At 40.6% G+C, this 15,878-nt stretch overlaps 1 protein-coding gene across 1 annotated transcript in view; it reads right to left on the bottom strand.

Moving 5' to 3' along the window:
* Taok1 (TAO kinase 1) overlaps nucleotides 1-15,878 on the bottom strand; it is a 120,013-nt gene that overhangs the window by 10,401 nt on the left and 93,734 nt on the right. Inside the window, exons 17-19 of the mRNA XM_013016453.1 lie at nucleotides 12,823-13,062; nucleotides 5,735-5,947; nucleotides 4,445-4,627 (exon numbers count right to left, since the gene is read on the bottom strand). Coding sequence (XP_012871907.1) covers nucleotides 4,445-4,627; nucleotides 5,735-5,947; nucleotides 12,823-13,062 — 636 coding nt within the window. The remainder of the gene's footprint in view (nucleotides 1-4,444; nucleotides 4,628-5,734; nucleotides 5,948-12,822; nucleotides 13,063-15,878) is intronic.

Here is a 15,878-nt window from a genome sequence, read left to right as displayed (position 1 = left end):
AGATGCTTGATAAGAAATGTACTAGACCAAGTACTTGTAACCCCTCTATACGGTATTTTCACAATAAAATAAAAAAAAAAAAAAACCTCAGGATCAGGTCCTGAGTTCAAGCCCCAAGACCAGCACAAACAAAAACCCACAACATCAAAAACAAATTCGAATGTAAGATAAAAGAAATAGTAACTTCAATGGAGAAAAGATGCTTAATATGTACCTTTAAATTGGCTTCCAAAATACCTTAACAATCTCTACCTCTAGAAACAAAGTGTCACTGTATTTTTACCTATAAGCATTGGGTTTTTCAAAAGTATTTTACTAAGCTTTATATGTAGCAAGTAGGCTTTGATTCATACAATGAAATAATATACCTCAGGGCTGGGAAGGTGGCTCAGTGGTAGAGTGTTTGCCTTGCATGCCTGAGGCCCTGGGTTCGATTCCTCAGCACCACATAAGCAAAAAAAGGAAAAAGCCGGAAGTGGTGCTGTGGTTCAAGTGGCAGAGTACTAGCCTTGAGCTGAAGAGCTGAGGGACAGCACCCAGGCCCAGAGTTCAGGACCAAAAAAAAAAAAAAAAAGAAAGAAAGGAAGAAATAATATACCTCAGACATTAATTAGTGCTACGTTATTCTGTACCACTAGGTGGAGCAAAATTGCATTCATACTTTAAACGCACTCACATTTCTCTTATAACCTTTTTCCTTTTCCCTGAATTACTTCCTATAGCCAGTGGTCTTCTTTTCTTTTTTTTTTTTTTGGGGGGGGGGTCGGTCGTGGGGCTTGAACTCTGGGCCTGAGCACTGTCCTCAAGGCGAGTGCTCTACCACTTGAGCCACAGTGCCACTTCTGGTTTTCTGGTGGTTAATTGAAGAGTCTCAAGGATCTTCCTGCCCGGGCTGGCTATGAACTCAGATCTCAGCCTCCTGAGTAGCTAGGATTACAGGTATGACCCACGGGTGCCTGACTTGCAGTCTTCCTTTTAATACTAATTTCTTTTTTTTGAACTCAGTGCCCAGGCACTGTCTCTGAGCCTCTGTGTTCAAAGCTAGTGCTCTACCACTTGAGCCACAGCACTACTTCCATAATATAAATCTGAAACATTAAGATTCAGATTTTAATTTATTTATTTTGGTGCCAGTCCTGGGGCTTGAACTCAAGGCCTGGGCACTATCCATGGATTTTTTTTTTTTTTTGCTGGTCATGGGGCCTGAACTCTGGACCTAGGCGCTGTCCCTCAGCTCTTCAGCTCAAGGCTAGCACTCTACCACTTAAGCCACAGTTCCATTCTAGCTCTTTCTTTTCTTGGTAATTAATTTGAGATAAGAGTCTCCCGAGCTTTCCTGACTGGGCTGGCTTTGAGCCTTGGTCCTCAGATATTAGAGCCATCAGAGCTCAGCTAAGATATACAATTTTTGACTGAATATCAAGTATGAAAGTTTAGATATATTAAGTAAACCAACCCATACATGATACAAACAAAATTTTCAAGTTTTATATGATTTTAACCTTCCCATATGTCTTTGATGATACTAGGGTTTTTATTTATTTATTTATTTGGGTCCGGTCGTGGGGCCTGAACTCTGGGCCTGGGCGCTGTCCCTCAGCTCTTCAGCTCAAGGCTAGCACTCTACCACTTGAGCCACAGCGCCACTTCCGGTTTTTTTCTTATGTGGTGCTGAGGAATTGAACCCAGGGCCTCGAGCATGCAAGGGCCACCTTCCCAGCCCGATACTAGGGTTTAAAAAGGGCCTTGAGTTCTCTAGGAAGGTGCTTTACCACTGAAACTATAATGTAACCCTGTTTGCTTTATTTTTCAGGTAAGGTCTTGTAATTTTTTTTGCCTGGGCTGGCATGGGTAGCTATGTCAAGCTTGTTAGTTGAGATGAAATCCTACTGTCTTCTCACCCAGGCTGAGCTTAAACTACAATCCTCCTGATCTCTACTACTAAGTATGAGCAGATAAGAGTCACCATACCTCTTTTCAGTTTATTTATTTATCTATCTATGTATCTATCTATTTAGTTATGTAGTCAGTTGTGGTGCTTGAACTCTGGGCCTGGGCACTGTCCCTCACCTCCTCAGCTCTAGGTGAGCGCTCTACCACTTGAGCCACGGTACCACTTCCGGTTTTCTGTGGTTTATTGAAGAACCTCATGGACTTTCCTGCCCAGGCTGGCTTTGAACTGAGATCCTCAGATCTCAGCCTCCTGAGTAGATAGGATTACAGGTGTAAGCCACTGGCACCTGGCTAGTATTTTTTATTTTTAGAGACAGAATTTTGCTATATAGTACAGGCTGACTTGGAACTTTCTATATTAGCAAGTTGGCCTAAAACCCATGATCTTCCTGTATCTACCTCCTAAGTGCTGGAATTACAGTTATCCATTACCACATTTGGCTCTGTCCTTCCCATCTTGAATGTGAAATATAATTAAGGCAAATATTTCTCAAAGAAGCCAGTAATAAAGATAACTGTACAGCAACATCTTCATATATAGAAACTCTTTTGTAGGTTGTGAGGCTTGAACTTAGCAGGGCCTGGGCACTGTCCCTGAGCCTCTTCATGCTCAAGGCTAGTGCTCTACCACTTGAGCCAAAACGCCACTTCCAGTTTTTGAGTGGTTAATTGGAGATAATAGTCGCAGGGGTACTTTTCTGCTTGGGCTGGCTTTGAACTGTGATCCTCAGGTCTTAGCATCCTCAGTTGCTAGGATTACAGGAATACGCCACCAGTGCCTGGTTCTAGAAGTAACATTTTCTTTGAGCATGCCAGTCATAGGGCTTGAACTCAGGGCCTGGCATTTATTCTTTGCTCAAGGATAGAGCTCTACCACTTGAGCTACAGCTCTACTTCTGGAAGTTTTTTTTTTTTTTGGGGTCCGGTTGTGGGGCCTGAACTCTGGGCCTGGGCGCTGTCCCTCAGCTCTTCAGCTCAAGGCTAGCACTCCACCACTTGAGCCATAGCGCCCCTTCCTTTTTTCTTTTTTCTTATGTGGTGCTGGGGAATTGAACCCAGGGCCTCAGACATGCAAGGCAAGCGCTCTACCACTGAGCCACCTTCCCAGCCCTCACTCAGTAATCTTATACCAACCAAGGATATATGAGTAGATCAAGGATGTATGAGTAAACTACCTGTTTCTGATGCTTGTCCCTGCCTCTCTCCTAGGAAAGTACTGCAATTTTTTTTCTTCACTTCTTGTCTTTCTTCAACCAGAAACTAGACATGCAAAAATGAGGAACATGGAGCCATGGCTCTTACAATTCAAATAACTACCTTCATATGATCTCACATTTTATTAATTAATTTATTTTTGGTTGGTTGGTTGTGGGGCCTGAACTCTTGGCCTGGGTGCTGTCCCTCAGCTCTTCAGCTCAAAGCTAGTGCTCTACAACTTGAGCCACAGCACCACCCCTGGCCTTTTCTGCTTATGTGGTACTGAGGAATCGTACCTGGGGCCTCATGTATGCAAGGCAAGTACTCTACCACTGACCCACCTTCCCAGCCCTCACATTCTTTTTATTTTGCCAGTCCTGGGGCTTAAACTCTGGGCCTTGAACTCTGGGCCTGGGTGCTGTCCCTGAGCTTTTGTGCTTAAAGCTACCACTCTACCACTTGAGCCACAGCTGCATTTCCAGTATTTTTGTGGTTAATTGGAGTCTCACAGACTTTGCTGTGAGACTAGTCCAGGCTAGCTTTAAACTCAAGAGCTTTAAACTCAATGTTTACAGACATGAGCCACTGGCTCCTCATATTCTTTTCTTTTCTTTTTTTTTAAAAAATAAATACAGGGGCTAGGAAGGTGGCTCAGTGGTACAGCACTTGCCTTGCATGCATGAGGCCCTGGGTTTGATTCCTCAGCACCACATAAGCAAAAAGAAAAAAGCCAGAAGTAGCACTGTGACTCAAGTGGTAGAGCGCTAGCCTTGAGCTGAAAAGCTGAGGGACAGTGCCTAGGCCCAGAGTTCAGGCCCTACAACCAGACCCAAAATAAATAAATAAATATAGCTTTATTCACCTAGGCTGCACTAAACTAGAAGATGTAATATAATGAAGAAATAACCATGATTTATGTGTGAAAAAAAATTCAGTCATGTTTAATTGCTAACATTTTACCAGCTGCAGTATTCTGAAAAAATATGGAACGCTTCACGAATTTGCGTGTCATCCTTGCACAGGGGCCATGCTAATCTTCTCTGTATCATTTCAATTTTAGTATATGTGCTGCCAAAGTGAGCACAGCTCCTCATATTCTTTACCCAGCAACTAATTGTATGTTCTTGATTGTTAGTACTAGCACTAAAATTATAATTGAATCAATAATTTTAAAGAAAAGTTACCAAACTAGGACAAGGGAAAATCACATACCTGTTAAGATAAAATGTACTTTAAAAAATGCTTTTGATAAAAGCAAATACGAAAGCAATGATCTTCCTTCTATTATTTATACCTTTTGTTCTAAGAGTGCCCTCCGAAGGGAGACTCTCTGTTCAAGTTCTCGAAGCTCTCGGTCATGTTGTGCCTCAGCCTGCATTTTGATTTTGCTCTGATATGCATTCAACAGCTCCAGTTCCTGCTGGAGCTGCATCTTTAAAACCTGACACTCTGCTTCCTGTGCTTCATCCAAACGCAGCTGAGAGAAAAAGAAAACATATATCCTACTATGAGGTAACGATCATGTCTATGGAAAGGAAGAGGAAAGATAGAATGTTGACTACTGTCATAGGTCTTTTTGTAAATAACGGTTGCTCTCTCTTGTAACTTGGTGTAATGGCCTCTAAGAAAAAGACACAATAACCAACAACAGAATTATGAAGTTATCATGAGTTGTCTGGAGAATGCTTGAATAACTACATTTTTCTTCAGAGAAACTTAGACTCTAATTAGGTGATATAAAATTCTCATTCTCTTCCTCCTTACTTGGAAATAATTATTATAGGGCAGAAACTAACAAATTTCAGTCGATAGGTCAAACCTGTGTAGCTGGTTTGTTTTGCTTTAATGCTTTGATCAGCCCACCAGTTAACAATGATTTGCTGTTGTTGTTGTTGTTGGGTTGTGGTATTGGGACTTGAACTCAGTCCTTTAGGCTTTTCACTTAATGTTAGTGCTCTATCACTTGAGTGACAGATCCATTTCTGGCTTTTTGGTGGTTAACTGGAGATTATAGTCTCACAGATATTTCAGCCTGGGCTGATTTCAAACTGTGACCCTCAGATCTCAGATTCTTGAGTAGCTAGAACTATCGGCACAAACAAATGCCCATCTCAACAATGATTTTTACACTTAGAAATGATTACAGTCTAAATTGTTAGATAAGTAGCCACATAAAATCCTCAATTTTGTCTTCTGGTCTGCAAGGCCTAAAATAGTTATCTGCTCCATGGAGAAATTTTTTTTTTTTTAACAAAATAACTCATATTTAATCACTGGCATACTCAATATAGCAATGTATGTTGCTGATTGTCTGTTCCATCTTGACAAAGTCTTGGGATCTCTATATAGAAAGTCTATATAGAAAGGAAGTCTATATAGACCTTTATGTCTAAATGTACAAGTACAGTTTTATATACATTATGACATTCCCAAATGATGCTGAGAACAGAAGAGTGTTGGTAGCACTACTATAACCCTAGATTCACGACAGCAATCATTTCCAACTAGTATTTTAATAGCTGGGAATCCATTCAGGTGGTAGAAGGGGCACTAAATTTGTTTTTCCTAAACAAAGGAAACTCACAGCTTGTGTAGAAAGCATTTCATTAATGCTATGATCATACTGCTCAGCCAAGATGGCTAACTTCCGGGTCTGTTCTTCCTTGAGCCTTTTCAGAACAGCTTTGTGCTCACTCTTTGGTGTAGTCTCCAGTAGGTGATTTCTTAATGCTTTGTACTGTCTGGTTTGGATTTTGCAGGTATCCTGAAACTGTTTTTTTATTTGGAGTTCTTTTGACTGGGAAGAAAAAAAAAATTATGTAAGTTTCAACACATACATTTGTATACCTTATATTTACATTCAAATAATACTAATAAGAAAAAGAGAGAAAACCCAAAAGGTTAGATGGTAAAGCTGAGGAATTCTTGCACTTGACCATTCAACTGGACCAAATTATCTGATTTTCTGTATTTTTATAATTAAAAACTACTTTGTATAGCTAGGCACCAGTGGCTCATACCTGTAATCCCAGCTACTTAGGAGGCTGAGACCTGAGGATTGAGGTTCAAAGCCAGCCCAGGCAGGAAAACCTGTGAAACTTTTTTTTTTTTTTTTGGTCGTGGGGCTTGAACTCTGGGCCTGAGCGCTGTCCCTCAGCTCTTCAGCTCAAGGCTAGCGCTCTACCACTGGAGCTACAGTGCCACTTCCCGTTTTCTGGTGGTTTACTGGAGATAAGAGTTTCACAGACTTTCTTGCCTGGGCTGGCTTTGAACCGTGATCCTCAGATCTCAGCCTCCTGAGTAGCTCTTGAGTAGCTACCGGCACCTGGCCCTGTGAGACTCTTATCTCCAATAAACCACCAGAAAACCCAAGTGGTCCTGTGGCTCAAATAGTAGAGCACTAACCTTCAGCTGATAAGCTGAGGGACAATTCCCAAGCCTAGAGTTCAAGCCTCACGACCAACAAAGAAAAAAATATTTACGCTGTTCTTATCTGAAATACTTTACTCCAAAATAAACTATTTGACCTAAGTGTCCCGTACTTGCTAGATAAGAAATTTATCACTTTAGCCAAGTTCCTAGCTCTTTTTATTCTTTAGCTTATCAAACAGACTTGTTCTTTGTGGCTGGAACTGGCATTGGACCAACATCCTGCTACTTCTACTTCCTGCCTAGCTGGGACTATAAGCTGAGCCACCACACTCAACATGGTTTGCTTCTTTTCCTTTCTTTTTTGGCACTGACGTTTGAACTCAAGATCTCATGCTTGGGCTAGGAATGTGGCTCAGTGGTAGTGCTTGCCTACCATGCATGAAGCCCTGGGTTCAGTTCTTCAGTACCACATAAACAGAAAAAGCAAAAGTTGTACTGTGGCTCAGGGAGAATGCTAGCCTACAGCAAAAAAAGCTCAGGGACAGTTCCCAGACCCTGAAGTTCAAGTCCCAGGACTGGCAAAAAAACAAAACAAAACAAAACAACAACAAAAAACCCTCATGCTTGCTAGAGTGGTACTTTACCAACCTGAGCCATGCCTCTAATCTTGTTTTTGGTGGTTTGTTTTGGATAGTCCTATAAACTCTTCTGCCCAGGCTTTGAATGATCTTTCTGCTCCCAGCTTCTTTGGTAGCTAGTATTACAGGTGTAAGCCATCAAAATCAGGCATCTGGTATGTGTTCTCAGGTAGAGTTTCACTACCTCTTCAAGCTGCACTCAAACTATGATCTTCTCATCTCTACCTCTCAAGTAGCTTGGATCATGGGTGTGCACTACCACATGTGGCCCTCCAATTTCTTTTAATGACAATCTCAACTTTTAACTATTGACCCTATTTTTGTGGATCTATGTATCAAACTTTAAGTTGACTTGAAAGTCTAACAGTAAATTATTAACATTGTTCTAACAATTTTTTTTTCCTTAAGAAAATAAACTAGAGCCAGGCACCAGTGGCTCACTCCTATAATCCTAGCTACTCAGGAGGCTGAGATCTGAAGATCACGGTTCAAAGCCAGCCCGCCTGTGCAGTTTCAAAGTCAGCCCAAGCAGGAAAGTCCGTGAGACTATTATCTCCAATAAACCACTAAAAAACCGGAAGTGGCGCTGTGGCTCAAGCAGTAGAGTGCTCGCTTTGAGCTGAAGAGTTGAGGGATAATGCCCAAGCTCAGAGTTCAAGCCCCATGACTGGAAAAAAAAAAAGAAAAAGGAAAATAAACTAGGTAGAAACACACTTAATAATGGTTTACTTTTTTTTGGATTGAATCCAGGTCTTCATGTATGCTAGGCAAGTACTCTCCCAACTGAGTCACATCTCAACTCTTAAGAAAAAAATTATTTTGGGCCAGACATGTTAGATCAAGCCTGTATCCTAGTTACTTGAGAGGCAGAGATAAAAAGGATGGTGGGTTGAGGTAAGCCCAGGCTTAAAATAAAAAAACAAAAAACAAAACCCAGAAGACTCCATCTCAACCAATGGCTAGGCAAGGTGGTACATACCTGTCATCCCAATGACACAAGGTCTCATGCTTGCTCAGCTTGTTTGTGGGTGGTGTTCTATCACTTGAGCCACACCTCTACTTGGCTCCCCCCCTCTCCTCCCGGCCCTGATTAATCAAAGATGAAATCTTATAGACTTTTCTGCTTAGGCTGGCTTCAAATAGTGATCTTCCAGGATTCAGCCTCTTGAGCAGCCAGAATTACAGGTATGAGCTATCAGCACTCAGCTTTGCTTTTTTAATTCTTTTTTTTTTTTGCTAGCGCTCCACCACTTGAACAACAGCACCACTTCCAGCTTTTCTTTGCTTATGTGGTGCTGGGGAATGGAACCCAGGGCCTCAGGCATGCAAGGCAAGCGCTCTACCACTGAGCCACCTTCCCAGCCCCTTGCTTTTTAAATTCTGAGATATAGTCCTACTTAGTATGTGTGTGCCAGTCCTGGAGCTTGAACTCAGGGCTTAGGCACTGTCCCTGAACTTTACTTTTATTTTTTGTTGGTCGTGGGACTTGAACTCTGGGCTTGGGCGCTGTCCCTGCATTCTTCAGCTCAAGGCAAGCGCTCTACTGCTTGAGCCAGAGTGCCACTTCTGGTTTTCTAGTGGTTTACTGGAGATAAAAGTCTCATGGAGTTTCCTGCCTGGGCTGGCTTTGAACCACGATCCTCAGATCTCAGCCTCCTGAGTAGCTAGGATTACAGGTGTGAGCCACCAGCACCTGCCTAGCTTTACTTATTTTTTGCTAAAAGTTCTATCCCTTGAGCCACACCTTTACTTCCAGGCTTTTTTTTAAATGTTTTGTTTTTTTAGTGATTTAAACGGAGATAAGAATCTCACAGCCTTTCCTGCCCCAGCTGGCTTTGAACTGTGATTCCCAGATCTCGGCCTCTTGAGTAGCTAGGATAAGTATATTATTCTACCAATGCCCAACAAGTGGTGATTTTTCTGCCTTACTAGAGAAAAAATTTGAGATCTTTTTCATAAGTAGGTATTCTATTGAAAGATTAAATACAATAGTGAAACATTATTTTCACCTTACTTTTTAATGTAGGATTTAAGAAAATCTCATACCTGTCAAATTGAAAAGGTTCCAATAACAGGGCATAGAAAGAATTAAATAAAGCCAAACAACTACTTATTACTCAAACTCCAGAAAAATGTAGAAGTCACATCAGATTTATATGACTAGAGAAAATGATGAAGTTTTCAGTTTGGTTTCCTTTTGCGTGCTCCTGATTTATAAACCCTATTATTATCATCATAGACACACTGTTCTAAAAATCCCTTGATGAAAATGGTTAAATTGTAGCTGAGAGGCTGGGTGCTGGTGGCTTCTACCTGTAATCCTAGCTACTCAGGAAGCTGAGATCTGAGGATTGCAGTTCAAAGCCAGCCCAGGCAGGAAAGTGTGAAATTCTTAATTTCAATTAAGAAACAAAAAAGCTGGAAGTGATAGAGTGCTAGGCTTGAGAAAAAAGCTCAAGGACAGTGTGCAGACCCTAAGTTCAAGCTCCAGGTCTGGCACCAAAAACAAAACAAACAAAAAGGAACAGAATGGCTAGATAGATAGATAGAGATAGATAGATTTTTTTTTTTGGGGTCCTGTCGTAGGGCCTGAACTCTGGGGGCGCTGTCCCTCAGCTCTTCAGCTCAAGGCTAGCGCTCTACCACTTGAACCACAGCACCACTTCCGGCTTTTTTCTTTTTGCTTATGTGGTGCTGAGGAATCGAACCCAGGGCCTCAGGCATGCAAGGCAAGGGCTCTACCACTGAGCCACCTTCCCAGCCCTGGTTATATATTTCTATATTCTACAAACAAAAGAAATCTAAAAAATTATCACAAATTCCAATTTTTCTACGTATTGACTAAGATAGATTAATACTGGTAATGAACACAATTTTTTTATTTTTGTGCCAGTACTAGAGCTTGAACTCAGGGACTTTCTTTTTTGCTTTTAGTATTTTCAGTCAAGGTAGTTAGTTGTTCTATCACTGAACCAATGCTCTACTTCCAGCTTTTGGTGGTTAACTGGAAGAATCACATGGAATCTCCTGAGTAGCTAGGTGTGAGCCATTATATCTAATTGGACATTAACTTCTTTAAGTGAGATCAATTATCTATTCTGAAGAGAACAAGGTAAAATTATACTCAGGTTCACATGGGAGTTATAATTTTTTTTTTTGGTCCGGTCGTGGGGCTTGAACTCTGGGCCTGGGTGCTATCTCTCAGCTCTTCAGCTCAAGGCTAGCGCTCTACCCCTTGAGCCACAGCGCCACTTCCGGCTTTTTTCTTTTTTGCTTATGTGGTGCTGAGGAATCGAACCCAGGGCTTCTGGCATGCAAGGCAAGCGATCTACCACTGAGCCACCTTCCCAGCCCGGGAGTTATAATTTTTTAAAAAAAGTTTTAGCAAAGATTTATGTATTTGCTGGATATAGGGCTTGAACTCAGGGCCTAGGTGCTGTACCCAAGCTCTTTTTGCTCTCTGGCTAGCACTGTTCCATTTTCAGCCGAAGCATCACTTCCAGTTTTCTAGTGGTTAATTAGAGGTAAGAGTCTCACAAACTTTCCTGCCTGAAGTAGCTTTTACTCATGATCCTCAGATCTCAGACTGAGTAGCTAGGATTGTAGGTATGAGCAACCGATGCCTAACTCAAGAATAAAGTAGGGAGAAATGAAAAAAGGGAGAAACATTCCCTGATTCCCATACAGGAAATGGGAGTAAGGACTCTGGTAAAGCATCTTAACTTTGATTCCATATTTAGTTCATGATTGCTTAATGTTTAAATGGAGACGTGGAGGCAATGGGAATACCATTGAGTGCTGTATACTTAAAAACTTTGACATAGATTGCTTTTGTGAATGAAGTTCACTTTATTCCAGTACAATTATTCAGAATCAAATAAATAATAGTAGTTTTGGTTTTACTTTTCTCTGGAGCTGGGGATCAAACTTAGGGCTCTGTGCATGCTGAAGAAGTGCTCTACTACTCAGCAACAATCTGAACCCCCAAAATAGTTTTGAGGCTTAACTACAAAACAGTTTAAAATGGGGAAGGAGTTGTTAGAGAAAGGAGTTTTTTTGTTTTGTTGCTTTTTGAGATAAGAGTTTTACTATGAAATCCAGGCTGGTCTTGAACTTAAGATCCTCACACCCAGCCTTCAAAGAAATGGGATTTCTTTATTTCTCTCTCTCTCTTTTTTTATTTGTTGGTTGTGGGGCTTGAACTCTGGGGCTAAGCGCTGTCCCTGTGCTCTTCAGCTAAAGGCAAGCACTCTACCACTTGAGCCATAGCACCACTTCCAGTTTTCTGGTGGTTTATTAGAGATAAGAGTCTCATTGACTTTCCTGCCTGGGCTGGCTTTGAACCTCAATCCTCAGATCTTGGCCTCCTGAATAGCTAGGATTACAGGCATGAGCCACAGGTGCCAGCTTAGGAATGGGATTTCAAGTGCTCACTATCACTGTCTTTACATGAAAGTTATTCAAGAGCAAATACTGTACAACTTGTGCCTTGTGGAAATAATTGCTTTTAATTTGTAGACATATACAGATCATTTAAGGTACTGACACTAATGAGTCTATACTGTGGCTGCTTTGTTTTTGTTTTCATTTGGTTCAACTGTTTTAATATTCATGACAATTAACAAAATTGGAAAATTTCTTGGAATTATCTCAAACTTGGTGAAGAAAGATAATAGACCATAAGGCTTAATCAACAAGGGAAAAATTTTTTGGCATTAGAAGGGTTTGAACTCAGGGTCTCCCACTTATTAGGAAGGTGCTCTATCACCAGTCCTTTTTACTCGGGTTATTTTTGAGATAGTGTCTTGTTTTTGTGTTTGCCTGGGTTGACATAAACTGTAATCTTCCTTTTTATGCTTCTTGCCATTGGTGAGATTACAGGTGCATATGATCATGCTCCACCTTTTCTGTTCATAAGATCTTGTGAACTTTTTTGTCTAAGCTTGCCTGGAGCTGATACTGCTTACTCTCTACTTCCCAAATAGCTAGGATTATAGGTATATGCCACTGACACCTAGTACCTTTTATTTTATGTATGTATGTATGCATGTAGGCATGTATGTACCTATGTGGGTTGTAGGGCTTGAGCTCAAGGTCTGGGTGTTGTCCTGAACTTTATTGCTCAAGGCTAGTACTCTATCACTTTGAGCCACAGCTGTACTTCTACTTTTCTAATTGTTAATTGGAGTTAAGTGTCTCACAGACTTTCTTTCCTGCCTGGGCTGGCTTTGAATCATGATCCTCAGATCTCAGCCTTTCAAGTAGCTAGAATTACAGGCACGAGCCACTAGCACCCAGCTATATTTTTATATTTTTAACCTCTGTATGTCATATTTAGAGAAAATTATAATTAGAGCAAAGAGAAGCTAATAGGTTAGCATCTTGAGACATGGAGATTATATCAGCATCAAATACTTGTTACATTTAAACAAGAAATCAAGATTTTTATTTACTGTTACTTCTACAGTTAAACAATTTGCTACTTCTTTTGTACTTTGATAAACAATACATAAGGAACAGGCAATTCACGTAGAATTCAACCAATGAGACTAAAAAGGAAAAAAATTAATTCAATCCATGACTTCACATCTATCTTAATTTTTTTCCTGCTGATATGATTTATCACTTTTCCCCTTTGTCTAGAAGCTTACACCAAAGGTACCTTCAAACTCTTAGGCTGCTGTCGAACTTCCATGACATGTTTTCGCCTTAATTCTCGTTCCCTTCGCTTATTATATTCCAGCTGGTTAGTGAGCTCAGTTTGATGCTGCAATCTGATCAACTCACAGCGCATCTTCTGAATTGTGTTGAGGTGGCGGAATTCCAGTTCTTGCATGGACTCATGTTGTCGCAGTAGCATGGCATGTTCTAAGTCCTTCTGAGTCTGCCTTTTGTTTAATTCCTACAATGCAAGAAAAAAAAATCTTAAGAAAATCAGGAAATGAATATAATTAACCCCCTGCCTCAAGAATGGCTACACAGTAAATATTAATGTTCTATTACTGTTTTTAAACTAATGCAGGGAGGGTATCAAATCCAAGGCCTAGAATACACAAAGCATATACTCTACCACTAACCTATGTTACCAGTCCCATTTCATAGATTTAATATGAGGAAGAAAGAAGTTTACAATTAAAATGTTGTCAGAGGGCTGGGAAGGTAGCTCAGTGGTAGAGCGCTTGCCTTGCAGGCCTGAGGCCCTTGGTTCGATTCCTCAGCACCACATAAAGCAAAAAGAAAAAAGCCAGAAGTGGCGCTGTGGCTCAAGTGGTAGAGCGCTAGCCCTGAGCTGAAGAGCTGAGGGATAGCGCCCAGGCCCAGAGTTCAGGCCCACGACTGGACCCAAAAAAAAAAAAAAATGTTGTCAGACTACCTAGTACTTGATGTTCAATAAATACTCTTCTTTCTTTAAAATTAAAAACAAAAAAAAATAAAAAACAACAGATGTGCCAGATGCCAATGGTTCATTCCTATAATACTCAGGAGGCTGAGATTTGAAGCTCATGTTTCAAAGCCATCCCATACAGGAAAGTCTGTGAGACTCTTATCTTCAAACTACTCAGAAAAAGCCGGAAGTAGTGCTGTGGCTTACTAGCCTTGAGTACAAGGAGGCTTAGACACAGTGACCAGACCCAAGTTCAAGCCGCAGGACTGGCAAAAAAAAAAAAAAAAGTACACACATATACATAAAATATAAAAGTCAAACTCACCCCCCCCCCTTTTGTACCTACAACTATTTGGTGCATCCATTACTTTCATCCTTGCATCCATTATTAAAAAAATTATGGTTTCAATAAACACTAATATATATTACAGACATACTGCTTGTTTTCTTCACTTAACATTATAATGTGTGTATATCTATCTATCTCCCCACATCTGATGCGTTTATAGTTTTTTTCTTGAAGACTAGGTCTAACTATGTAGCCCAGACTGGCCTAGAATTCACTATGTAGTCCATGCTGGTCTTGAACTTCCTAGTGTTATGCCTCCCAAGTGTTGGACTATAGGCATGCACCACCATGACAGCACAATAAGGTGTTTTTTTTTTTGGGGGGGGGGTCTGGTCGTGGGGCCTGAACTCTGGACCTGGGCGCTGTCCCTCAGCTCTTCAGCTCAAGGCGAGTGCTCTACCACTTGAGCTACAGTGCCACTTGCGGCTTTTTTCTTTTTGCTTATGTGGTGCTGAGGAATCGAACCCAGGGCCTCATGCATGCAAGGCAAGCACTCTACCACTGAGCCACCTTCCCAGCCCCACAATAAGGTTTTTTAAGTGCCACAGAAAGATACTGCTTTGTGACACCACACCTTTCCTTCTGCCCCCAACCATTTTTTTTTGGCCAATCCAGGGGCTTGAACTCAGGGCCTGGACACTATACCTTTGCTCAAGGCTAGCACTCTACCACTTGAGCCACAGCACCACTTCTGGCTTTTTCTGCTTATGTGGTACTGAGTAATTGAACCCAGGGCTTCATGCATGCTAGGCAAGCATGCTACCACTAAGCCACTTTCCCAGCCCCCATTTCTATTTTTTAATTTAAGATTTCAGTATCTATGTATGTTGTAACAAATAATTACACTATTGCTTATGTAGGCAAGAACTTTAGAAGGAGATTTAATTGGTGAAAGTATGTGTACATGTATTCTAAAGTTAACTGTTTAATCATGTTCCAAAAGGACAGTACCAAATTATACTTTTTCTTATCTAATTGATGTCTTTTAATTTCTTTAGTAAGTGTGGTTGCAACACATACCAAAATAAGCTTAATTGACCCTCAGAAATAAATTTATCTATACTGAGAATAATTGTTTTCTTGGCTTGAAAGTGTACAACATTTGTCCAATTAATGTTTAGCATGATTATAAAAATGTTAAATATCGGGGCTGGGAAGGTGGCTCAGTGGTAGAGCGCTTGCCTTGCATGCCTGAGGCCCTGGGTTCAATTCCTCAGCACCACATAAACAAAAAAGAAAAAAGCCGGAAGTGGTGCTGTGGCTCAAGTGGTAGAGTGCTAGCCTTGAGCTGAAGAGCTGAGGAACAGCGCCCAGGCCCAGAGTTCAGGCCCCACAAAAAAAAAAAAAAAAAGTTAAATAACAACATACATCTCATGGCACTCATTTCAGATCAAAGATACAAAGAATGGCCAGTTCCCTTATCTTTAAATATTTTAATAAAAGAAATATATTTATTAATAGATATTCTCTTAATTTTTAAAATTAAATATATACATACATACACATCTCTTTCATTAAAGAAATAAAATTAAGTTGTTTAGTAAATGATTACTATAGGAGACATTGGGGATATAAAAGCCTAAAAAAATGACTGTGACTATACAATTTCAATTCTAATGAAAATAATAGACTCCCATTTCCCAAAAAAAGAGTATGTGCACATTTTCTATGTATGTAAGATGGACAAGTGACAAGAAAAATAAAATCACATAAAGATGGAAGAAAGACTTTGGTGATAATGGATGGCACTTCTGGAATGGTAGAGACACAAGGAAGATGGCAAGTTCTATGACTATCTGGGAGGAGTGACGGGCAAAATAAAAATACAGATGTGAAAGACCTGAGAATGGGATATAACTGGCATATACTCAAAAAAAGCTTCACTGGTGTCCAGAAGGCTGAGATTTGAGGATCATAGTTCAAAGCAGGAAAGTCTGAGTCTCTTATTTCCATTTAATCACCAAAAAGCTGAAAGTGGGTATTT

Source organism: Dipodomys ordii, unplaced genomic scaffold, assembly GCF_000151885.1.
Source record: "Dipodomys ordii isolate 6190 unplaced genomic scaffold, Dord_2.0 Scaffold31, whole genome shotgun sequence".
Classification (NCBI taxonomy): domain Eukaryota; kingdom Metazoa; phylum Chordata; class Mammalia; order Rodentia; family Heteromyidae; genus Dipodomys; species Dipodomys ordii.
The sequence above is the reverse complement of the archived record's forward strand: the minus strand, read 5'-3'. Positions and strand labels throughout refer to the sequence as shown.